This window comes from Nesoenas mayeri, assembly GCF_963082525.1.
Source record: "Nesoenas mayeri genome assembly, chromosome: 15".
NCBI lineage: Eukaryota > Metazoa > Chordata > Aves > Columbiformes > Columbidae > Nesoenas > Nesoenas mayeri.
Window position 1 is genome coordinate 10,600,501 of NC_137559.1, and position 23,365 is coordinate 10,623,865.

The window sequence follows — 23,365 nt, forward strand, 5'->3', positions numbered from 1 at the left end:
GGCTCCAGGTGCCCCGGTGCTGGCACTGGGGCTGCTGGGTTTATCATTAACTGGGTGGCACGTGGCGGGGCCAGGGGCCCCCGAGGCCATGGTGGGGTCACAGCCCAGTGAAGGGCTCAGCCTCCAGCCCTGGGCGACCTGGCTCAGATGGCGGCTCCTGCCCTGTGCCTGGCAGCTCTGGCCCCGGCTCCACCGTCCAGTTGGCCAGGAGGTCGCTGAAGTCGGGGGTGCTGGTGTGGAGGAGGCTGGTGGGGCCAGGGCCTGGCTCCTTCCAGAATGAGGGCGGCAGCTTCCTCCGGTGCATGGGGGTGATGTGGCCGTATTTCCTCTCCAGCCGCTGCGTCTTGCCACCGGCTGCCTGAGGTGGCAGGCACCGGTGCACGCCGTATTCAAAGAGCTCGGCCAGTGGCCCCAGCCTGTGCACGGCCCCGGGGCCACCCTGCAGTGCCATGGCATCGGGCTGAGCCTTGGCACACTGGGGTGAGCCGTAGTCCTCTGGCATGCCACGGCTGCCGGCGGCCTCTTCCCGGCCCCGCCGCCCAAAGTACCGCTGGATGTCACAGCTGATGAGCTCCGAAAACTTGAGGAGCTGCAGGGTGGTCTCAGCAGCACTGGGGATGGCCAGCTCCGGCCCCACATTCTCTTCTGCTGTCTCCTCCTCGTTGTCTTCCTCTTCCTCTTCTTCCTCCTCTTCCTCCTCCTCCTCAGAGAGGTCAGGGAAGTCGGGCTCGGGGCGTGTGGGCAGCAGCAGATCGTGCCGGAAGGGCGAGGGCAGACGCAGCTTGGCCAGGGGCTGGATGACGCCTGCAGCCATGTCGGCACGCAGGGGCACTCTGGGGCTTGGACTCACCCTGTGGGCAGGGACAGCGGGTGAGGGTGGCACGCACTCCAGCACCCTCCTCGATCCGCTGCCCTGCAGTGGTGCTTGGTCCTGAGGTGGCAGGGGGACGGTATTTTGCCATGCTGTGGCCATGGTGGGACTGGAAAGCAGCAGGGATGTCCCCCACAAGCCATGGGACATGGGGCAGTGGGGATGACTCCACCAAGCTATGGGATATGCAGCAGTGGAAACGTGCCCTTGAGTCATGGACATGGAGCAATGGTGATGTTATCCCCTCCCAAGCCATGGGACATGGGGCAGTGGGAACCTCCTCATTGAACCTTAGGATATCAGGCAACAGGGACATCAGCCTCAAGCCATGGGATGTATTGCAACAGAAATGTCTCCACCAAGACACAGGATGTGAGATAATGGAAATGTCCCACCAAGTCATGGCATCTGGGGCAGCAGGGGTGTCGCCACTGATCCATGGGACATGGGGCAGCAGGAATGTCCCCAGCAAACCATGGGAAATAAGGCAGCAGGGACATCCTTCTGAGCCATGGGGCAGTGGGGATGTCCCCTGTAGTTGTGGGGCAGCAGGTTGTTCCCCTTTGCCCTGGGGCTGTGCATGGAGATGAACGGGGCTGAGCCCCCTGCCGCCCCAGGCTGATCTGTCCCTGACAAACTGTGCTGAGCCCTGGGATGCTGAGCCCCGAGCCCTCCCCACACGGTAGCCCCGCATGTTTCCTTGTGATGGGGCAAACCTGGCCAGGACTGCCCTGGTGGGCTCTGGTCATGGCTGGCTTGTGCTGAGCTGGATGAGGCCCCTCTGTAGTTAGTACCACCTATGCCCCAGCGTCCCCAGCCTTGCCTTACTGCAGGGCATCCCCAGCCACATGCCTGGGACTGCCATTGCCCTGCTGCCGGCCCCAAGAGGGTCTTGGGGAAGGGGATGAATCCTGGGGGACAAATCTTGCTCCCGCCACACCAAGCACGGTGCTGTGCCCTGCGCCCAGCCTGAGACAGCATCATTGCCATCTCTGGGGTCACCATGTGTGCCTCTTTGTGCTGTCCCCACAGCAGGATGGACCTCTGGTCCTGCCTCTGTGCTGCCCCAGGGTGGGTAGTGGGGGGCTCAGCCCCCGGGGCTGCCCCAGCAATGGACCCAGCCTGCCCCGCTGTTCCCTGCAGCCAGAGAAACGCCCCGGTGCAGGAGGTATCGCCCAGGGCCACAGCTCAGCACTCACCTTGGCGCTGCCGCCCGGCCATGCATAGGCTCCCGCGCCGCTCCCCCTCGCCGTCCCTCCACCTGGGCCTGAAGTATTTATAGCGGAGCAGCGAGCTGACGGCTGGCAAATATTTGGTCACTGTATTGTAATAGTAGACTCGGTAAACAGAGCTGGGGTTTGCTTTAGCACCCAGCAACGGGAGAGCAGCGCGGGGAGGGACGCGGGGACGGAAGGCAGGGCTCACCTTAATGGTTCACTAGCCAGGGGATTTTCAAGTGTTGTTCCTGTAAATTCACCTATTAAATCGGCAGCCCCAGCTGCCAAACTGCCCACACACTTGTGCCAAGGGCTCTTATCTCCCTGCTGATTGGAGGTGAAATCAAGCTTTGTCAAATAGGCGTAAAATTAAATTTCATGCTATTTTGACTCCTGGAGTAGGGATCTTCTGAAGAACATACTGTGTATCGAACAATGCCTCTGCAAACAGGTGCTGCCGCTATGGCTGCAGCAGGCGAAACCTCTCCTGGGGGTACCCCAGGTGCTGTGCAGCCCCCATGGGAGTCCAGACCCCCATCTCCAGACTCATGCCTCCCAAGGTGGGTATGGGGCTGCCTGACCAGCCCCCAAATGAGGTCTGGAAACTTTTGAGGTGGCAGGACATGGTCCCAATGGCACAGCCAGCAGGAGAGTCACGTTGGGGTGCTGTGCTCCGCGGCAGCTGGTGGGGCTGGGTGCCTGGGGCCAGTGGCTATTGCCAGGCGGCACCTGGGAACGCAGAGGTGGGACATGCTGTGTGGGGAGCGGCTAGGCCAGACTGGCAGGGACAGCACCTGGGACAGCAGTGTTGCCACCATGGACCGGGTGCTGGGGTGCCCCATGTCTCCTTGATTTCCTGTGACTGTATTGACTCAGGTAGCATGTGAGGGACTGAAGACAGTGACAATGGCAAGCAGCTCACGCCCCGAGGCGGCTGTTGCCCAGAGGTGCTGTTTCTACCAGTGGGGCTGTCTGGGGCAGCACAGAGCATGGTCTGGGGACACAGGTGGCTGGGGGCCCTGGGGTAGCTCAGGACACACAATGGCCAAGGGACACAGGACAGCCTGCCTGTGACAGCTGGAGGAATACTTTAAAGTTTTGTACTGTGCTAGAAATTCTTTCTCCTCCTAGGTTTATAAAACATTAATTTGTATTTTTTTATTTTAGTTTAAAAAATAAATTTAAATCAATAAGTAAACTAAGACTAGCATCCATTATTCTAGCCCCAGTGTTCCTCCGCACATAAGCCTCAAAGTTTCCTCTCCTTTTTTCGAATTTATTTTATATTTTGCAATGTTTTACTCAACATTTAGTAGTTCTTCCAGCCTTGCCCGATGCAGCACCCAAAGCTTTCCAGCGCCTGTACTGGGGGAGCTCAGGTGGTGGGACACTGGCCAGCAGCACTGGGACAGCCAGGGCACTCCAGAGCTGTCCTGCTGCTGAGGTGACCGCAGCTCTCGCTCTGCACCCTCGGAGCCTTCTCTGTCCCGGGCTCGGCACCCTGGGCTGGGCTGTGCCCGCACTGCGGTGCAGCAGCCGCGGGGCAGCCCTGGGCACCAGCCCCGCTCTCTCCCTTTCCCCTTCCTGCACGCTCACCCGGCCCTGCCGGGGCGGGAGCCGCAGCTGTCCCGCCAGGGCACTGCTGGGCAAACACGGTGGGTCGGAGCTGATAAGCCACGGGCACCCTTCGGTCTGCTCCTTTGTCACCTGCTCGCCCGCCCGGCACGGCTCGGCATGGCCCGGCATGGCCCGACACGGCTCGGCATGGCCCGGCACGGCTCGGCACGGCTCGGCATGGCCCGGCACGGCCCGGCACGGCTCGGCACGGCCCGGCACGGCCCGGCATGGCTCGGCACGGCCCGGCATGGCCCAGCACGGCCCGGCATGGCCCGGCATGGCCCCACGCTCGGTCACTGCCAGGGGCAGGTGCCGGTGCCCCCACAGGGCCGCACCGCGCTGGGGGCCGGTCCCGATGTGGCGGCCCAGCGAAGGTGCGGGCAGCGGCTGACCCGCCCAGCAGCTCCAGAGCCGCCGCTGACGAGCCGCCCCGCCCAGGCCTGGCAGCTGGAGGAGGCGGCGCCCCCGGCGGGGCCACCGGCACCAGGGCGGGGCCCATCGGCACCAGGGCGGGGCTCTGGCGGCCCCGCCCCCTCCGGCGGACTACCCGTCCCGGCATGCCGCGCGGTGGCGGGAGGGGCTGCTTCCGCCCAGCGCCCGCCGCGCGTCGCCGCCGCCGCTGAGGCCAGAGCCGCCGCCGCCCCAGGCCGGAGCCGTCCGCCCGCCGCTCCCCGCGGCCCGGCCCCGCGCCCGCCATGTCGGCCCAGGCTCAGATGCGGGCCCTGCTGGACCAGCTCATGGGCACGGCCCGGGACGGTGAGTAGGGGCGGGCGGGGCCTGCAGGAAACGCCGCGGCCTGGCGGCCGCCTCAGCCGCGCGGGGCCCGGCCCGGCCCGGCCCGGCCGCCGCCTCCGCTCCGGACCTGCGGCGCGATCGGCCTGCGCCCGCGCCGGGGGACGCGGCGGGCCCGAGCTGGAGCCCCAGCCCGCCTCTCCGCGGCCTGGCCCCGGCCCCGCCGAGCAGCGCGCCTGGGCGGGCCGGCAGAGCGGGCCCGGGACGCGCCTCGGTGCGGCCTAGCGAGCGGCGCACGGGGAGCCTGGTGCGGTAGGGCGGCCCGGCGGAGGAGCCGCCTCGCCCTGGCCCTAGAAAGCGCCCGGCGTGCGGCCCAGCCCTGGAGGAGCCCGCCGCTCCGGGCCTGGCTGCCGCAGAGAGGTTTTAGGGAAAGCTCTGTGCCCAGGCCCCGCCGTGCGTCCCGAGGCGTGTAGGTAGGTGTGCCTGCAGGAGCCGGCCGCTGTAGTTGTCCAAGAAAAGAAATGTGATACCCTGTGCAAAATATGTTCCCGTTGCCGTTTGTATCTCCCTTCTGCGACTTGCTGAGTACTTAAATCCCCTTTGGCACATTAGCAGGGCTGTTCAGGTACTTTGCACTTTGTTTCGTAAGTGAATAAGTGCTTTTCTTTCTTTGTGTGTTGAGTTGCTATTGAATTGCTTCCCATATTTTTATTTCATACAAACTGAACAATTGTGGCCCCTCTATTTTATTTATAAAGGTTCAGTGTATCTTTGCCTGCCTACATCAATCTGCAAGGGAGTTGCAGAAAAGCCTCATGTTCATCGAGCCGTGAGTCACAACCAATTTTTAAAGCTGTTATAACAAAAAAAAAAAGTGTTTGCGTTTTTTCACAAGTAACTTTAAAAGTGTAGCTTAGAAAGAAAATAAAAGCAACCAACATTTTCAGTAGACACAACATTATTCCTGGATGCTTGTGAATCCTAAACTATATTCATACTTTAGTATTACACATACCTGTGTCATATACACAGATGAACTTTAAAGTTGTCACATACCATTACCACTTTGCCTTTACTTTTATGTATCGTTCCCCTGACTTCCTTACTGCAGGTGTGGGCAAGAAAACTTTTCCTTTAAAACTTTTCAACAGTGGGCATAAAATTCTGCAGCTGAGGTCTTGAAGAATGCAGATGGGTATAGTATATGTTGGAGCTCGCAGTGTGTATTGACTAACTTTGTTTCCTTTTTGAGTTTTTTATTTTTTTGCTTCTCTGATATTGTCTTGTTTAAGTGGCTCCTGAGTGTAAAATGTCTTCTGAGGGTGGGATGTGGGTGGGAAGCACGCTTCGTGTTCCAGGCCAGGACCTACAAGATTCATCTTTGCATGGCCTTGGAAAGCACACTGCATATTTGGTTTTCAAACCAAATGGACTGATGTCTCAATTATCAGATGAGCAAATAGCAATTGCCTATAAAAACTGTCCAGCACAGCCCTGTTTTGTGATCCAATAGCATGGGTGTCAGTATCTTCTGCCCCTTCCTCGCAGTAAAAAAAAAAAAAGCCGGGGGTGGATAAAACAGTTTTGGCTGCGAGCCAGGCTGTCTGTCTCCTTTTTTCTCTTCTGGCTGTGCTGTTGTCTCTTTATATGGATGACAGGCCTTGGACGTTACTTGGCTCGCCAACACTGTGTTTAGCATGGTGTACTGGATGAATAAACGCTAAAATAGTGTGTGTTTGCCAATTATAAGTGTTCCAGAATATCCTGTTACCCTCTAAGCTTTTTTTTCAAGTAATTTTGGGGAGCAGGAACACCAAGTATTTTAATCTGCATATTGAGGCTAAATGATCACACTGACATCTTTGTTATCTTATTGCTGTTCTAATGTCTCCTTATTTAAAACGACAAATGAATTTCAGGAGATGAAACCAGACAAAGGGTGAAGTTTACAGACGATCGTGTTTGCAAGAGCCACCTTCTGGATTGCTGTCCTCATGATATCCTGGCTGGAACAGTAAGTATATTCCCTATAATAAGGAATTCTGGTGACGATGACGTTGGTACAACTCTTCAGGGCCACTCTGTGCATTGTATGTAACTTGTAGGAGAGATGGGACTTTCTGTGCCCAAGGAGCAGTCATGATTCTAACTCCAGTTTCTGTGACCTGTGTATGGAACTGCTGAAGTCAGGAGCTCTCAGAATTCACATGATTTTTTTTTTCCTCACAATCCCACACAAATTTGCAAGATTATTTCTCTTGTAGCAGTTTCAGATGGTTAGGGCTTGAAACTTTTCCTGTGGAGGTCGCAAGGTCATGGCTAGCTTGGTTGCTCTAGTTCACTGTTGCATCTTAAGACTGGCAAATTTTTTCTCACTGTCTGCAATAAGCCTTAATCCTTGTAGGTTTTCAGGCTCCCCTCTCCAACCACGTGATGTTTTCCTGATGGAATGGCAGCTCTTTCATCGCTACTGGTGGTTGTGCTAATGGCAAGTTACAGCTCTGGCCGTCTGTCTTTAGAGCTGGTTGCTCAGAGCAGTGTGTCAGTCTGCCTGACTGGTTTGAAACAGTTGAGTCGGCTGCTTCGCTGCCTCTCCTGGGGACAGAGCTGGCCAATTCTCAAAGGTTTGGCTCTCGTGCTCTCTGTAAGAGTAAAAGGTGACGTGGGCTTTTAACAATGAAATCTAGTGAAGTAAATATTCCATTTTGGCTCACAGATGAAAGATGCAGTCCGACTTTCAAAAGAAGATGGTGCACCTCTTTTGTAATTGTTGCTGTATTACATACTTGCAGGATGGAGATGAATATGGATGTTTGAAATCCATCTTTACCCTCACTGTTTGACAGCAAATACCATGGCGATACACATTGTCCATCCGCTAACCAGTGTTTAAACATACTGTCAGTATTTATAGCCCTTCCTGCTGTTATTTCAAGAGCTGGGTTTGACACAGTGGGTTGCCAGCGAAGGGGAGGGCTGGCACTCCTTCCTCCATCGCTGCAATAGAGAGACTGTAGCAGCACTAGTAGAAAGAGCTTTAGCAAAAGCTGCCTCAGCTCAAACTTTAGCTTCTCAGTGCCTGCTGCTGCAGAATAAAATTGGAGGTTGAATACCAGTCTCTGTATTTATTTTTTGTTAATTTGAAGCTCAGTTGTATTTTCCAGTAATTGCTCTGTGAGCCTCAATATCATTCCTATTTCAGAATTCTAAAGCTGCTTAAATCACCTTCTGCCCACCTCCATCCTTTGTGCAGGTCACTATGGTTAGGGTATGCTTTTGACATGAGATTCTGCGACAGTTTTTTATGTTTTGAAGATGCAGGCTGCCTTCTGCGGTGAGTTCAAGGCACTGAATTAGGTAATGCTCGTGCCTATTGGAGCTAGTTCCAAAGCATGGAGGAAGTCAGATGTTCAGATGTGTTGCGAGTCTCCTGGCCCATAGAAGCGCATTGAGAAATCTTCTCTTGCTTCTGTTGTTACTTGTCTGCAGTGAATTCTCTTACCTCTCACTGTGGAATTTGTGCTTAGAAATCTCACACAGGAACAGGAAGGAAGACAGCTTCTGTGCAACTGATTTTTTGGATCACTCAGTTGATGTTGTTGTGGCCTTTAAGAGGTTGTGGAGCTCTGATGCTGCTGTCATCAACTTCTTAGAGGCAAGAAAAAGTGTTGGTGCCACAGATCTGTGTTGAAAGAACATGTGATGTCTGAAACAGGAACAGCATTTCAGCTGTCAGCGCTGCCAGCACAGAATGAAACTTAACTGGAATGTGCAGGAACTCCTCGTGATCTCTGGCAGGTTCACTGTGATCTTACGGTGCTCCATTAAGGGAAGAGCGGTGTGGGTGAACCAGGCTCAGCTAAATGGGGCAATGTCCACGTCTGGCTGTGTAGCATTGTGGAAATCAGGACCTTGGATCTTTTTGGAAACTTGAAACAGATGCTCCAAACCTTCTGGTGCTGGTTATGTTGCGTCCCCCAGCTGAAGGCGTTGTTACTGCTGCATCGTTCATGTGTGCAGATATTGCTTACTGGGAGGCTGATTAGAGATGACCAGGAAGCTGGATCCCTTGGGTAGACGTGCTCAGGGAAACATGATGGAGTCTCATTCACTGACCCTGAGGTGCAGAGTAAGAGGAGTCCAGGCTGTATGTAAAGCTTTGGAATATTCCTGAGAGCTGCAGAAGGCATGCTGATGTTTGCTTTGTTTTGGTGGGCCGATGTTCCTCGTCATAAGAGCCTTTGGCCCCAGAAACTTGTCTACACTTATCACTAAATAAGCTACAATGGTTCTCTTTTTGGGCTCCATGGGAAAGGAGGAAAATTCTGGGAGAACACGAGTTAGTTTAATACGTACATGTGCTGTTATCAGGGGACTTGTCACTAGATCGTTAGTGGCCTTCACTGAGCTAGCTTTGCAGCTAATGGTAAACATATTTCTGTCACTGGGAGTACTGCAGCACATTCAGAGATGGCATCAGCTGGTAATCCTGAATTTTAGCTCCACTAATAAGTGGACAGATGAGTCTGAAAGCTGCCCAGGTAGAATACAGCTTGGAAATTACACTCAGGGAATTAATTGTGTCCCCCCCTGGGAGTTATGAGTGAGCTGAAATCTGTAGGTTGTAAAATGGTTTTGTGGGAGTCTGTGCTTTTCTTTTTCACTTAGGTAGAACTCTGCAGCTCTGGTTACTAATAAAGAGCTTCCTTTTGGAAACATGTTCTGGTGAGTTAGCAGCTCAGTGGAGATCATAAGAGATACCTCAGAATGTGGATTGCTCAGCAAATGCAAGCAGGACTAATTATCAATGGCATCTAAATGTATTAAATCTTTGTGTCTGTGGGGGGCTAAATTTTTACTCAGACTCTACTGGTTACCTGTCTCAACTACCTGTATTATAAATCAGCCACGGGTGCTGACTCGAGCAAGTTGCCATCACTGCTGGAAAGGGTGAGTATTGGATGGGAGGCCTCCCTGAGACGAGAGGATTCTTTGAGAGAGAAGGGTTAGAGGTCCTACCTCAAGTGGGCAATACCTGTGGAAATCTCCATGCACCTAGATCATCTCCAGGGATGTGGAAGAAGATTTGAGGTTTGTATGCTGATGAGACCTGAACGTTCTCCCCCGGAGGAAGAGGTTGAGGGATTTGTTGTCTTTTAACAAGCAGGGAGAGGAATACGGAGCACATGGTTGGCTTTTCTGAAGTTGTGGGTTGGAGCCCCTTCTCTGGAGTGGATCTATGGGCTCAGTTTGCAAGAGGAGTTCAGATAAGAATAGTTATGATCTGTGACAATCATACCTGACACTGCTGTTTTCTCCCTGTATTGGAAAGGGATTTCAGTAGAATAACCACAAGAATAAAAGATTTAAGTCACAGCATGGGAAGTTATTTTTGTGGTAAAATAACAGTAGCTCACTAGCATTCTTTGAAGACGCTTGCCTGAAGATGAACATGGTTAAACTCTGAAAGTACTGAATGCTTTTTTTTATAGGCATTAAATTCCTGCAATTAGGAGCTCAGCAGGACTATTCCTGGGCACAGTGTCTGTTCTTGTAGCCTGCTGGCTATGTCCTCCTGTTGCTAGTAAATCTGAGCTAAATGAGGAAGACTAAATAGTAGCAAGTTGTCTGGAGTTGTTTTCTTTATTTGAAAAAGCTAATAACACAGGTAACTGCTGCAAACCTGAGCATTACCTGGTGGAGCTTGCTTTACTTGCTCTGCTTCATTCTGAACACTTACATTGCTGCTGAGTGCATTGCTTCACATGGGTGTCCCCGGCACCCTCAGCTCTAGTTTGTGATATTCCACAGGGATTCTGTGTTAATCCCGATTTAGCTTTTTCTGCAGTTCAGTGAGTTGACACCTGTTGTGTCGTGTTCAGGTTTGGGCTCCTTGGGACTGGTGGTGAATGGGAGAGAAGAGGACGGTTGGCTGGAGTGTTCCTGCATGCCGTGGCATGTACCCTGCCATTCATACTGTGGTTCACACTTAAGCCTTTTATTACTTTGGCTTTCAAAATGTCATATTCTTTTTCTGCTTCAAGAGGAATGTTCTCTGTTGCATATTGATAATGTCAGATTGGAATTTCCATGTTTTAAAAGTATAATTAACTTTGGTTCATGTGGCTCCTAACTACTAGATTGGGGAAAAATAACATTTAGATAGCATTTACTGCAATGGGAGTGAAGGGCAGCATGCAAGTCAGGGCTTTCTAGGGAAGGAGTTGCTCTTAAGAAGTCTCTGATTAGATGAGCTTATACATAGGAATTAGCTTTGCTGGACAGGTTTTAAAATCCCAGGCTGCAGCTGAATGCAGGAAGAGACTAGCTGTAGAATTACGAGTCTGCTGTTGCTGAGCATGGATTTGTGCTTTTCTACTGGCCATAACCCTTATTCCTTTAAGTTCACTTGTTCCCAATAGGAAACATTGTCTGTGTTCTGTGATTTGGTATCTTTCAATACATTACTAGGGCTTGTCCTGTCACAGATGCGCTTTTCCAGGTGAGCTTTGAACAGGTACTGTTGTACAATTGCTGCTGCAGCATGCTGCACCTTCCCAGCTCCCTCCCAACAATTTCTAAGGCTGTGCTGTGACCTCAAGCAGGAGTAGGACTGAACTTAAAACATTTGGGGTGTTTTAATGTTGTCCCAGGAACACCTAGAAAAGGGGTTCTAGCAAGCCTGTGGTTTTTCTGGGTAGTTCTGTTAATGACAGCTTAAGAGGAAGCTTTTCTTCCTAAAGAGGCTGTATTTTGGTATGATACAGTTGGCAAGAGTTGAAGTGTCTGTCTCTTATTGCCATAATGGAGGGTTCTTACACTGATTGGCCTTTTTCTTTTCAACAGCGAATGGACCTGGGAGAATGTACAAAGATCCATGACTTGGCACTGCGTGCAGATTATGAGATTGCAAGTAAAGAGAGAGACCTGTTTTTTGAGCTGGATGTGAGTACGGAGAAACTTGTTACTTTTGTGGAAATGGCCTCTTGATGTTATTTGGCTGAATGATAGAACCCCGTTGGCATTTCAGCCAGCCATGTTATATGATGTGTGACCTGACAAGAATGTGCAGCCCCTTCCTGAATGCTGGCTTGATTGCTGACTTGAAATTGTAAAAGTTGTGGTTCTTGCAGCCGTATTAGCGCAGCTAGCCAGGAGGCTCCTCTAGCATTCCTCACATCCCACACCTGCTGCTCTCTACCAGGTCATTGTAATCTGGTGGCCTGTCCCAGAGGCAGATTTGACATTAAAAGCCTTCTCCTCTGGCTTCACTTTTGCCAGATTTAGCTTTCTATGATCAAACAGATCAAGTGGAAGATTAATTCTGTCTTCCCTTTTCATGTTACTCGAGTGCTTTTGTCTTTGCATCTGTTGCTCATGTGTTGGAAGTTCCAGTGTAAAGCAGTCTTCGTGTGAGCATCCTGTTATGTGTCAGAGTAAAGGAACTGTGTCAGGTTCCAGGCAAGTGACAGATTTAAGGGCAGGGATCAAATTTTACTTTTTCTGCAAAATGTCTTATATTTTTCTATTGAGGCACCCATTCTTGAGGTTGTTTGTGCATTGTACAGGGATTGCACCAGATTGCTGTCAAAGCTAGCTCTGGCATGGAGAGCATCTTTATTCACAATTCTTTGTCTGAACACGCAGGCGATGGATCACCTGGAATCCTTCATCGCAGAGTGTGATAGGAGAACAGAACTGGCCAAGAAACGCCTGGCTGAGACACAGGAAGAGATCAGTGCTGAAGTGTCTGCAAAGGTAGTGTCCTCCCATTAAATGTTTGTGCTTGAGAGAGCACTGGTGCTCTGTTGTCTCTGACACCATTGATACTGGGAAGTTAGGCTCCACCAGGTTTTCTCTTTGGGAGCTTCCTTCGTTGAGACAATACAAACCATTTCTGAAGCTGTTTTTGTGACTCTGTCCTGTAAACTAGAAATGTGCCACTGTTTGCAGCAGAACTGGTGATGTCCTCTCCATGTCCAGTTTCTCTCTTTGTGTGTGTCTGTGACTGCATTGCCTGTACTTGACCCACCAAGCCCTTTTTGTTGGGTGGGACTCCTTTGACTTTTGGAGATTTATGGTCATCTTCCAACAACTGCTTTTGTTAAGCAGTATTTTTTAGAGAAAAGAGTTGTCCTCCAAGCTTTAGTAAGTTTTTTGTCTTATTAAAAACTAACTATTCTCTTTAGGCAGAGAAAGTACACGAGCTGAATGAAGATATTGGAAAACTCCTAGCTAAAGCTGAACAGCTGGGAGCTGAAGGAAATGTTGATGAGTCTCAAAAGATCCTGATGGAAGTGGAGAAAGTCCGCGCAAAAAAGAAAGAGGCAGAGGTATGGTGTTGGTTCTCCCATGAGTTGTTGTAGGGGGCTGGGCTGGGCTGAGTATGTGACAAACAGTTGGGCAGTTCCTGCCTCTTTTCCAATGTTTCCAGCACCTTCTTTTTCAGTTTCAGCAACGCACCGACAAGCAGTTGGCAATGTAGCATGATAGATGAAGAAAAGCTTTTTAGAAACTTTTTATCTAGTGAAGGGAGCTGACTGAGGTGGGGTGATTTGTCCTCTGAAATATCTCGTCACTAGTCATTTGCAGGGATAGACTCTTGGGTTAGTTGTGCTTGCAAAGCATTTTGTATGGCACCTCCTTTATATTGAGGGTGGTTTTTTTGATCCTTAAAAGCAGCAGGGCAATTCTTTGCATGGATTTCCCTGGAGGGTTGTGCCTATGTAGGGGTTCCCTGACATTTGCGTGGTTTTTTGCCTCTGTCTAGGAAGAATACCGAAATTCAATGCCTGCATCCAGTTTCCAGCAGCAGAAGCTGCGTGTGTGTGAAGTTTGTTCAGCGTATCTTGGTCTCCATGACAACGACCGTCGTCTTGCTGACCACTTTGGAGGCAAATTACACTTGGGCTTCATTCAAATTCGTGAGAAACTGGATCAGCTGAGGGTAATCCTCTCTATTTTAAACCTGCTCCTTGTAGTTTCGAAGACGTTCAACACCTTTTATTAAATTAATACAGAATTCTTTGCACAGTGCTTGTAAAAGTCCAGGTATTTCTGATTGCAGAATCCCTGAAACTTCAAATTGAGGTTTTTGGAGCCTCATATGGCGTTTGCTTCTGTAATTTCTAGGTTACTAAATGTGTACCCTCAGAATTAGTCAAACCAGACCACTGCTGTCATTTCTTCCTTAGAGTACTGGTACAGTCACCTGTATTTTTCTCATTGATATGGCTGCAATTTGTCACTCTTAACTTTGAGACCTCTTAAGAAAATGCTTGAAGTTTCACATAGTGCTGTCAGTGAAAAAGGTCTTCAGTAGCTCAAGTGATTAGAAGTTTTCTGTAATGGTTTGTAATGGAATTATGGTACTGGCCTTGCTCGCAAACAGAGATGTCTAGCCTGCTCCAGTAAGAATTGTGATCCCAGTGCCTTATTCTCTAGGCAGTATACTGGTGTCCATGCCTTGACAGATCATCTGTGCGAGGCTAGAGCACTGTTTCATTGTGTTGTGTGTGCTCGTGGTGACACAGACCCTTTCCGCAAAGCTTACGGGCTTGTCTCTGAGAGTGCCATTTCTTGCGCTGATGTGTGTTAGTGAAGTTGTGAGGAAAATGAGAACCTTGGCAGAGACCTTGGCTAGCACATGAAATGCAATTAAATAAATGGTTCTTTGCCTTACTACCTGAATAGTCCCCTTGCAGATCTCTCTGACCTGTTACTGTGTGGCTGAAATGCAGTGCGAACTTTTTTCTAGAAAACGGTGGCAGAAAAGCAAGAGAAGAGAAACCAGGATCGTTTGAGACGCAGAGAGGAGAGAGAACGAGAGGAAAGAATGGGCAGGCGGTAAGTGGAAGCTGGTAACTGGTTTGTGAAGTTGGTTTCAAAATAGTCTGATTTCCTGTATCTGAGCATTGCAGGAAAGCAGCATCTGCTGCGGGAGCAGCTGTTGGACATGCTCCGGGTGCCGTGTGATCACCTTGGCATTCAATTAAAAATGTAAACAAATGCACAAACCCCCAACCTGAGTGATTGTATGTGCATTGTTTTAACCTCCATTGTGTGTCTGAAAGATGTGAGCTCCTGGTAATCTTCAGTCTTATAAGGGTCCAGTCCCCATCTTTGGCAATCTGAATCTGGCTAAAATGCCCTTAACTTTTAGGCTAGAAGATGACAGCAGAATGGAGCTGGTATCTCTGAGCCAGATGGTGGGCTGCCTGTCTTGCTCCAAACTTTTCTACAATAACAGGTGCTTTTGGCACAGCTTAGGAAGCGTTTTCCAAGGGGATCCCAGGAATCCCAAGGTGTGGCTGCTTCTGGTGGTTGTGGCTGAATGTGTCACATTCTGCTCACACGTGTATAACCCTCGAGCAATGGGAGTGGCTGCAACACTGGTATTCTCAGGACAAGCTCTTGTGCCTCTTGCCAGCTGAACTGGAAAAACTATTTTTTCTTTAGTTGAACAGGCGTCTTGCGTGTAAACAGCTCAGTTAAACAGCCTGGTGTGGATAGGGTGGTTATTTGCGATGGTCAGGCAGAGGAAGTGGCTGAGTAGGAATGCTGTTCTTGTCACCACATCTCCCCAGTTACCTCTCGTGTTTCTCCTCTTGTACTTCTTGCATCAAAAAAACTCAACCTTGCTGCCTGTGGAAAGCTCCTTTTGACCCTTGATGTAAAGTGCAGTATGTGTTTCAGCCATCCATGTCAGAGGCATGAGAGATGCGTAACTGCAATATGCTCTGAGGTATACACTGCTGGAAATGCTGGCAAATAAATACCAGAATCAAAGCAGCTCAGTCTTCTGTGGTCTGCGGCTTAGTGATTTTGGTGCATTGTGAAGTTGTAAGCCCCAAATCATTACGCATTCTCCAGTTTGGGTGTTTTATGTGAGTTCTTTCTCCTTGTGGATTGTCTGGTGTCATATGAAGTGCCAGTTCATGCTGCAGCTTTCTCCTGAACTGCAGCATGTCATGCAGAGCCTCAGAACTTTTTGGCATCCATGCATGGTTTTCACTGATCCAATTATTTTTGAGACCTGCAGAATCTGGAACTGGCTCACATGTGCAGGAGTTAATCAGGAGAGGCTGATGTATGTTGTTGCTGTGGATAGAAAGATGGAAATGAAACAAGAAATGTCTTCCCATGCATCTGCTTTGTGGGAGGATCTTTCTGACCCATGGTAGTACCACATCTAACCTGGACTCTGCATTGGTCTCCATGGTGCCTCTTCTTCCTGGAGGTCATTTCTGTGTGAAAAGTGATCAGTGGACTTGCCTTCAGAAAGAATCCTCTGGATCTCTTAGTTGGTCTGCATCTCCCCAAAGCACTGGCTTTCTTCTCCTGAGGCATGTCTGTGGTTTTATTTTTGTGGTTTAAAAACAAACAAACACAACAACCCTCAATTCCCCCCTAAACAACAACAAAATAAAAACAAAACAAACAACCCTCAAACCAAACAAACAAAATGCCCAAGAATAACAATAACAAAACCAACCAAACAAAAAACAGACCTCCACACAACAAACCCTTGGTTCCTGGGTGTTAAGGAGCCTCCATATATGAATGCATCTGATGAGGAAGTTTGAAGATCACTTTTTAATGTTTATTTAATGCTTTAAATATGAAGGCTTTAAGAACTGTGTTGAGATGGTCTGAGTTCTCGCTGGTTCCGTATGTAGCACTACTTAGAGTGTGGCCAGCCTTTGCCTTTGCTCCGTGCGGAGGCATCTGTATGCTCCTCTCTTCAGATACCAAAGAAAAACTTGTTACAAAGGAGCCAAGAGTGTCATACAGAGGAGGTCAAATTATTTGCCTCCCCAAAGTGAGACTTTGACCCAAAGAAGGAAAATAGTTTCTCCAGTGGACACTCAAGAGTCAGAACACAGACTAGAGCCCAAATGTCTCAGCTCCTTCTCCACTGGGAGCTGTGCAACACCGTGCTTCCGGGGGCATTTTTCCATCAAAACTAATCAGTGACTTCTACTGCCTTTCAGACTGCCTCTCTTAACCAGAGCGTGATAATTTAAGGAACCACAGAAAACATGTTTCCTTCATAACTCTTCTTACCCTGTTTTCATATGCAGTATCTCCATGGTGTTATTCAGTAAGAGAACAAGTCCCGCTTGACTTGGAGAAGTCTTTGGTGACTTACATGTGCTGTGTGATACTATGGAAACGTGTAGATTCACTTGTGAAACTCTACCTGTCACAGCCTTTACTAATTTGTCAATTAAACTCTGATTTCCACATAGTAATGAGTAAGCCGGGTTGTCACCCTTAGTGGTAAATAAACCCAAGTCCTTTGGTGTTGCTGGTGACCATGGGCTACCTGCTAATTTCTTAAGACTGGAATTCTCTGAAGAGCTGGCATGCTTGGAGTTGCAGACCTTGGTATTTGCTTCCAGAGTACACTGGTAAACAAGTCTAGGTGGGGTTGCCAAATGGATTTCCTTTGTAATATGTTGGACAAAACACATGTTGTGAAACTCAGCACATAGCTTCTGTGATGTAGGTCACAAAAGAGGGAAAAAATAATAAATATGCTCATCCTCCCACTTCTTGGGACAGCAGTCTTCTACTCTCTCCTGCTGTATACTGATTCAGGCTGGTAAGGAAGATGATGCTTTGTTGGATGCTTCCTGAATTCTGAAGTCTAGTGCTAGGCAGTCATTATCAGGGGTTTATTGTGCAAACTCCTGCTCAGATCATAGGCCTGGAAGAGAGCTAGGCTTTTCAGGGGATGTGGAGTGGCATTGTGAGGATGTGTGCACTGGTGATTCAGAATAAAGTGATCAGGAGGAAAAGAACATTAAGAACTGGGGGTAATTACAACCACCAAAAAAAAATTGAGCTGCCTGCCAGGCATCTACAGGACGTCCTGCTGCTCTGTCAGGTTCTGTTACATGGAAAAGGAGGTGTGGCATTATTGCCTTGCTCTCCTGGTTTATCAGCTTTTCCTCCTGTGTGTCGCCTCAGCGCGTGGTTCACTTGGCTGACTCCAGGTTCAGCTCCACCTTGTTTACAGTCCTTCTCCCTGAGTTCCGTTCTAAATTTATTATTTTTTTATTGTCTTTCTGCCATTATTGAACAATCCTCTTTCATTGTGCATATTGATTCTCTTAACCTTATCCTATCCAAGTATGGTTTTAAATTATGTTGTTAAAATAGACACTTCTCTGTTGCTTTTTAAAATTTTGCCTGTATGTAGCTTTCAGCCACATCTCCTGTTACGGTGCCAGAACTGCTCTGTGGCTGTGTAACTGGGACACCCCTGCAAGTCTGTGTGCTGTGGAGAGACGGAGGCTGTTATGTGTGTGAGTCTCTTAAGTCACTAAACAGGGAGACTGTCTGCTTCTCAAAGCACAGAGACTGTTCAAACAGTGTGTGAGGTTTAGGTGTAGGTTGTCTCTGAAACGTGGCTGTAGAGAAAAAGGGAGATGTATCTTTCACATGAAGTGGTATTTAAGGTGATGCTGAGTAATGGTGCTTTAGAAGTTGAAAGGATTGTGACATTGTTATTTACAGACTGTCAGAAGCCGATACTTACAGTGTTCAGGTTAGAGTGCTGTACATGAGCTCTGAGGCCATGGAAATGTGAGAAAGGATAGTGAGACTTGAATGATCTCAAGTTGTCTTCTGAGTCTGGGATGAAGGATTTTCTGTATGTTGGTTACTTTTGAGTAATAGTTCTTCCCTTGTGTCTGCGTCCCCTCTTTTTTTTTCCTAGCTCATCTTTCCTAAAGAAGAAAAATAATTGACGTAAATTTCCATCTAATATTCGTTAAATAAATATGAATGAGAAAATCCTGTATTTTCTCTTTATTAAAACTTTTAAAATGTGCAACTACTCCAAAGGAAACAAAATCAGAAAACTGTCAAGTGTCTTTCTGACTGGATAGTAGCATGAAATATGTACAGCAAACTTAGAGTTGGAAAGGTTTGTATTGTTTTCTTAACAGAGACTGAACTGGTTTGTAGACCTTTTCTGTTCTGACAAGAAGCTCTGCATGTAGAAACTGCTCTTTCTACAAAGTTATTCAGATTTTGACAAATTCTCATTCTCCCTGTCCCTCAATTTGAAAATAATTGCATGTTTTAATGGCTTTATGGCAAGCTTTTTTAACTGACATATTAGTTGGGGTGTTATTGTGTTCCTGTGAAGAGCTGCCAGGGTGAATGAAATGCTTTATTAAAACCCCACTGACGATATCATACCTTCTCTTGCTTAACTCTCCTCTTCTTTCTAGGTCTGGATCAAGAAATAGAGATCGTCGAAGGTGAGTGCACAGTTCTCACACAGTTCCCTCAAATACCCATTTGTATTTCTGTCAGCTAATGAGGTTTTTCCTGGGTCTCACAAGTGGAGTTCTCTCTGCCTGAAAGAAACTGGAACTGCCACTTGGGCACCTCTTTAGTGCTGCATAACATCATGTCACCCCTTGGGCTAGAAAGCAGATACCGGCCAGCCTGTTCAGGACAGAGGGTGCCGTGTGCTCCAGAGTACGAATCTAAAAATGCAGTTGATGCTTTTTTTAATAAACATCTAATATGCTTTAATAGTTTTAATGTCTGAAATAGATACATTACATATATAATACCTCAGATGTAACAGTATAGTCAAGATGAAAGGCCCCACACCTCTGTGGAGAGCTTACCTTAGTGGTGTGACAGTCTTCTCTCAGTGATCCCCTACCTGCAGATCTTCTTTTCTGCTGCTTTCCATATACATTGCCATCCTTTGTTTTGTTTTTACAGCAGATTGAAACAAATCTGCTTGAAACAGATCTGTGTCTGAAATGCAGTACTTTCACAAGGCAGACTCTCTTTTGGTGGACTGCCACACAGGTTATGGTAATTTCTCGTGTCACTTTGCCTTTTTTCTACTTATCCAGGCCTCGCTGTGAGCGAGGCACAGTTGGTAAGCTCTGCTCTAGGCATCAGCACATGCTTACGTTAATGGTGAGAGCTTTTTATATAAGCTTCCCAGCAAATCAAATTTAGCCATTGGCATTTTGTTGATAGCATGAGGCCTGGGAGGTAGATGCCCATCCTGTGGGTGATCTGCCCTCTGTGTTGTCAGGGATGCGGCTGGGGGGTGAGTGCTGATGCTCTGTGTGTTTGTTACCGAGGAATGTCTGAGAGACAGGGTTGGGTGTGCAAGTCTGATGTACTGGTCCATCTCCTGAGTCTGAGGCAATTTGTGTCTCTTCTCAGATCACGGTCTCGGGATAGGAGGCGAAGACGCTCGAGATCAGCTTCCCGTGAACGGCGGAAGTCTCGTTCCCGGTCCCGAGACCGACACAGACGCCACCGGAGCCGTTCCCGCAGCCACAGCAGAGGTCACCGGCGGGGGTCCAGAGACAGGAGTTCAAAACACAAGTATGTATCCCTGTCATGACTGCTTCTGGAAAGGGGAGTCCTTGGCATCACAGAGAGCCTCTCCAGTCCCTTAGAGTGAGCAGGAGCATAGCCAGTTTCTCCAGTCAGCAGCTGCAGTGTCCTGTACCAGCCCCTGGGCCAAAGCAGGGTTTCCCTGTGGCTGTTTGTAGCTGGCCTCACGAGAGAGCAGTAGGGCAGTAACTGTACAGCGAGATCCTAGCTTGAGAGGAGAGTCTAGGAGAACAAGTCACCTGCATTACCCTGGTGAACTTTGAGAAGGTGCCGGTTTTCTTGTGTAAGCAGCAGCACAAAGGCCTGCATGTGCTGAGCCTCCCCAGGCCTGTGAAAGCCAAGGAACTGAGGGGCAGTTTTGGCATTCTGTTTCTATGGTTATCTTCTGCTTCCCAGCTTTGTTCTCTCAGTGCTGGCTTGTGGAAGGAATTGAGTGCTTTGGGATCTGGGGAAAGGCTTCTATTAGGGTAAGAAGATAACTGGTCAAGAGAGAGACAGTTCTTTAGGAATCTGCACTAGAGGGAGGGGAAAAGGCATTTGGGAGGAGGAGTGTGCTGTTCTCATGTTGCCGAGGAGTGTAGTCTGAAGAAGGGCTGCTGAAGTCTGAAACTCAGCAAAATGCCTGCTGTGCTTTGGGGAAGGATGAAGCAAATGTATGTAGGAGTATTAGCAAAATTGAAAGGGACCTTTGTGTTTCCTTACAGCCCTTCTAGTCCCAGGAGCAGGTTTGTCAGCAGGTGCTTGCTAAAGTTAGATCTAGCTCTTAGTTAACGGAGGAATGCTTTAGCACTGTCTTACCTGATCAGGCACCAACCATTCAAGTACAGTTCTAGAAACAAACCTACTGTTGTTTCTTGTGTCACTTTGGCTAAAGGGGTAAGAACAGATTTTGAAGATACCTGATGAAGGGGGGTGGGAAATAATGGCCTGAAAAAATAAGTCTGTTAATGATTGAGGGGGGGGCTGTGAAAACTGTTGATTCTCCAATGGCTGCAATACTAAAGTCCTTTTTTAAATCTGTCTTGAACATGAAAAATAAAGAAAAGAAGTTTGGACAATTAGGAAGTGAGGAAGACCCTGTAATAACTATTACTAAAGAGCAGGTAAGGGATTACTTCGAAAACCTTGAACATGTTCAAATCAGCCCATCGAGACTGTAGGGGGATTGACTAGCTGACATGCTCCACAAAACTACTGAGAACTGAGGAGAGACCAGGATCAGTATAAGAAACTAAAACCAAGAGAACAAACAGAAAAACCCTGTTTCCTGGAAGACTGTAGCTTCTATTTTTGCATTGAGGATTAATGAAACCTGCATTCAGGTTCTGCTGATCTGAGGTCTCACTTGTATGAAGACACAGAGAGGCTGTTGCAGGATCTGCAGATCTCAGGACAGGAGGTCTGTGGGCAGCAGGCATTGTTGTGGAACAGGAGAAGAGTTAATCTCATCAGACAGACTGATGTCTTCTGGTTAAATGACGCAGTTTAATGGAAATGAAATGGCTCGTGATACAGAGGGCTGTGTAAGGTTTGAATTTACCAGTTGGGCAGTATTTCCAAACCTTACAATCAGCCTGAATAAGGGCTGGAACCTCTCAGGTACCTGCCAGGTCGTCTTCTTTCTTGTTACTGTAAAGGAAGAACCTGGATGCTGAGCCTTAGAACGAGATATGCTGGCTCTGTGTGGTCTGGGAACACCCCAGCCTGGTTCTGAGGGGTCCAGGCTGCTACTACTCCGTCAGGATCAGCACCTTTTGAAAGCTGCTGGTCAAGGAGCTGGTGTGAATCATACAGAAAACCAGCATTTTCAGATCAGACTTAATATGAAGCCCTCTGCTTAATTCTGTGTGGGCTGATACAGTGAGGCACTGCTAAAAATCTGGAGCTGTCATTTGGGCGGGCTGTGAAAAAAATTGCCCATGTTGTGGGCTGTGAAGATAAATCTGTATCATCCTGACTTTAAACCCAGGATGCTGCCAAGGATGACGCTTGTCAGGATGCAAAGTGAAAAAAAAAAAAAAAAAAAAAGAAAAAAGGGTTGAGCAGGCATTTAGGTCCAAAGAATAGAGTTGGTATTTGAAGCAGTCAAGCAGAAAGCCACTAGCATAGAGCATCGCCAAAAAAATGCTCTAGAAGACACAAAGAGAGCTGAGTGATAGAAGAGGAAGAAACTGCAGAGACTTTAGTGTGGCCCAAGGAAGACCTGGGAGAGCCCTTGTGGCAGCAGCTTGAAAGGATCACGCTGAGGAGAGTCACAAAAGCTGTGCCGTGCATGCAACTGCGCGGCACAGCTGGTGTTCTCTGCATAGAGCTCGGAGAGGCAGCAGCGTTCCTGTCTGGGGGCCATCACTCCCGCCATTGCAGTACTCAGGCACATTTCTGTGAGAAACTTATGCCACAGCCTTGTTAGGGAAAGATGTTGTAATTTTATGCATATTTGAAAATTCTTTTAGTTGTGAAGCTTATAGCAATGGTTTACTTTGTACTTCAGATCTTCTAGAGATCGATCTTCAAGAGAAAAGTCACGAGACAGAGAGAGGAAAGAGAAGAGCTCTTCTGAGAGGCGGCATGAGAGCACAAATGGCAAATCTCGTTCCAAGAGATCAGAAGAGAGAGAAGCTGGCGAGATCTGAACTCAAACGATCTGTGTTGCACTGTAAATAGTCTGATAAACATTCTACACAAAGCCTAAATTTCCCATTTATATTTACTGAATACAACTCATCTTTTGTAGTTTGGAATTTTTATTGTTTGGCAGATAGCTGTGAGTTTGTAGAGACACAGAGTTACATACTGTTTAACAGCATTTTGTTTTTAGTAGGAATAAATAAATCTGGACGGATCGTTTTCCATTCAGGCCAGTGGTTGGCACATGGTGTTTGTTCTGACCCAGCGACCGCGGTCGCAGACCTGAGCTGCCGTGATGTTTGTAACGCTTCAGCCCTTTCCAAAAGGTCTACTTGACCCTTTGTGAGCACACCAGTAGCACTGGTTCTCACTTAATTAATTTTTCCTTCTGTTTATATATGTTAAAAGAAATTCAGAAGTGGGGTTTTTTTTCTTTTAGTGCTTAGCCACCTCATTTTTATGTCTTTGAGAGTTGCCTCACTATTCCAGCCAAGTCAAGACAGTCAGAATTTGGCCCTGATCTGCTTGTTTCAGAAGTTTGTTCATCTTTGTGAGGATGACCAGATCAGCTGGAGCGCATTTCTAAGGTGGGCTCAAGTCTGGTTTTAGTTCTTGTACAGATCAGATACTGAGTGTAAACAGAACAGGGGAAAACCTGATTTTTCTCTAGAGGAGCACAGCCCCGGACTGTGCGCTTGAGGCAGAGCTTCCTCTGTGGAGTTTTCTGACTTAAAAATCCGGCCTCGGTGGGTGTTTTGAACAGGCCAGTCAGGCAGAAGAGGTGACTGGAGCGGGTGCGACCCCGTGCCCCCCGCGCTGCTCCTGGGCCCGCAGCACAGCTGTGGGTGCAATTTGCATATTGTAAGTAGCTCCTATGTTTGTTCCACGCCAGGGGCGGAAGGGGCAGCGG

General features: G+C 48.4%; 2 protein-coding genes across 7 annotated transcripts; one reads left to right on the forward strand and one right to left on the reverse strand.

Moving 5' to 3' along the window:
- Window positions 1-97: 97 nt before the first annotated feature.
- Window positions 98-2,096, reverse strand: PERCC1 (proline and glutamate rich with coiled coil 1; the record flags this gene model as incomplete). Its single annotated transcript, XM_080353901.1, has 2 exons — window positions 98-851; window positions 2,071-2,096. The coding sequence occupies 2 exons, from the start codon at window positions 2,094-2,096 to the stop codon at window positions 98-100; spliced, it is 780 nt and encodes a 259-aa protein (XP_080210027.1).
- A 2,204-nt stretch (window positions 2,097-4,300) lies between these two features.
- Window positions 4,301-22,677, forward strand: LUC7L (LUC7 like). 6 transcript variants are annotated; one of them, XM_080353773.1, is made up of 11 exons: window positions 4,301-4,461; window positions 6,357-6,451; window positions 11,284-11,382; window positions 12,085-12,195; window positions 12,627-12,770; window positions 13,208-13,384; window positions 14,195-14,283; window positions 18,684-18,713; window positions 19,651-19,815; window positions 20,869-20,930; window positions 22,319-22,453. In XM_080353773.1, the coding sequence occupies exons 1-10, from the start codon at window positions 4,401-4,403 to the stop codon at window positions 20,894-20,896; spliced, it is 999 nt and encodes a 332-aa protein (XP_080209899.1). In that variant the 5' UTR covers window positions 4,301-4,400; the 3' UTR covers window positions 20,897-20,930; window positions 22,319-22,453. The 6 variants fall into 6 exon arrangements, with proteins under 6 accessions (XP_080209899.1, XP_080209896.1, XP_080209900.1 ...); XM_080353774.1 differs by lacking the exon at window positions 20,869-20,930 and adding an exon at window positions 5,196-5,266 and having other exon boundaries at window positions 4,305-4,461; window positions 22,319-22,677; XM_080353771.1 differs by lacking the exon at window positions 20,869-20,930 and adding an exon at window positions 5,196-5,632 and having other exon boundaries at window positions 4,421-4,461; window positions 22,319-22,677.
- Window positions 22,678-23,365: the final 688 nt, after the last annotated feature.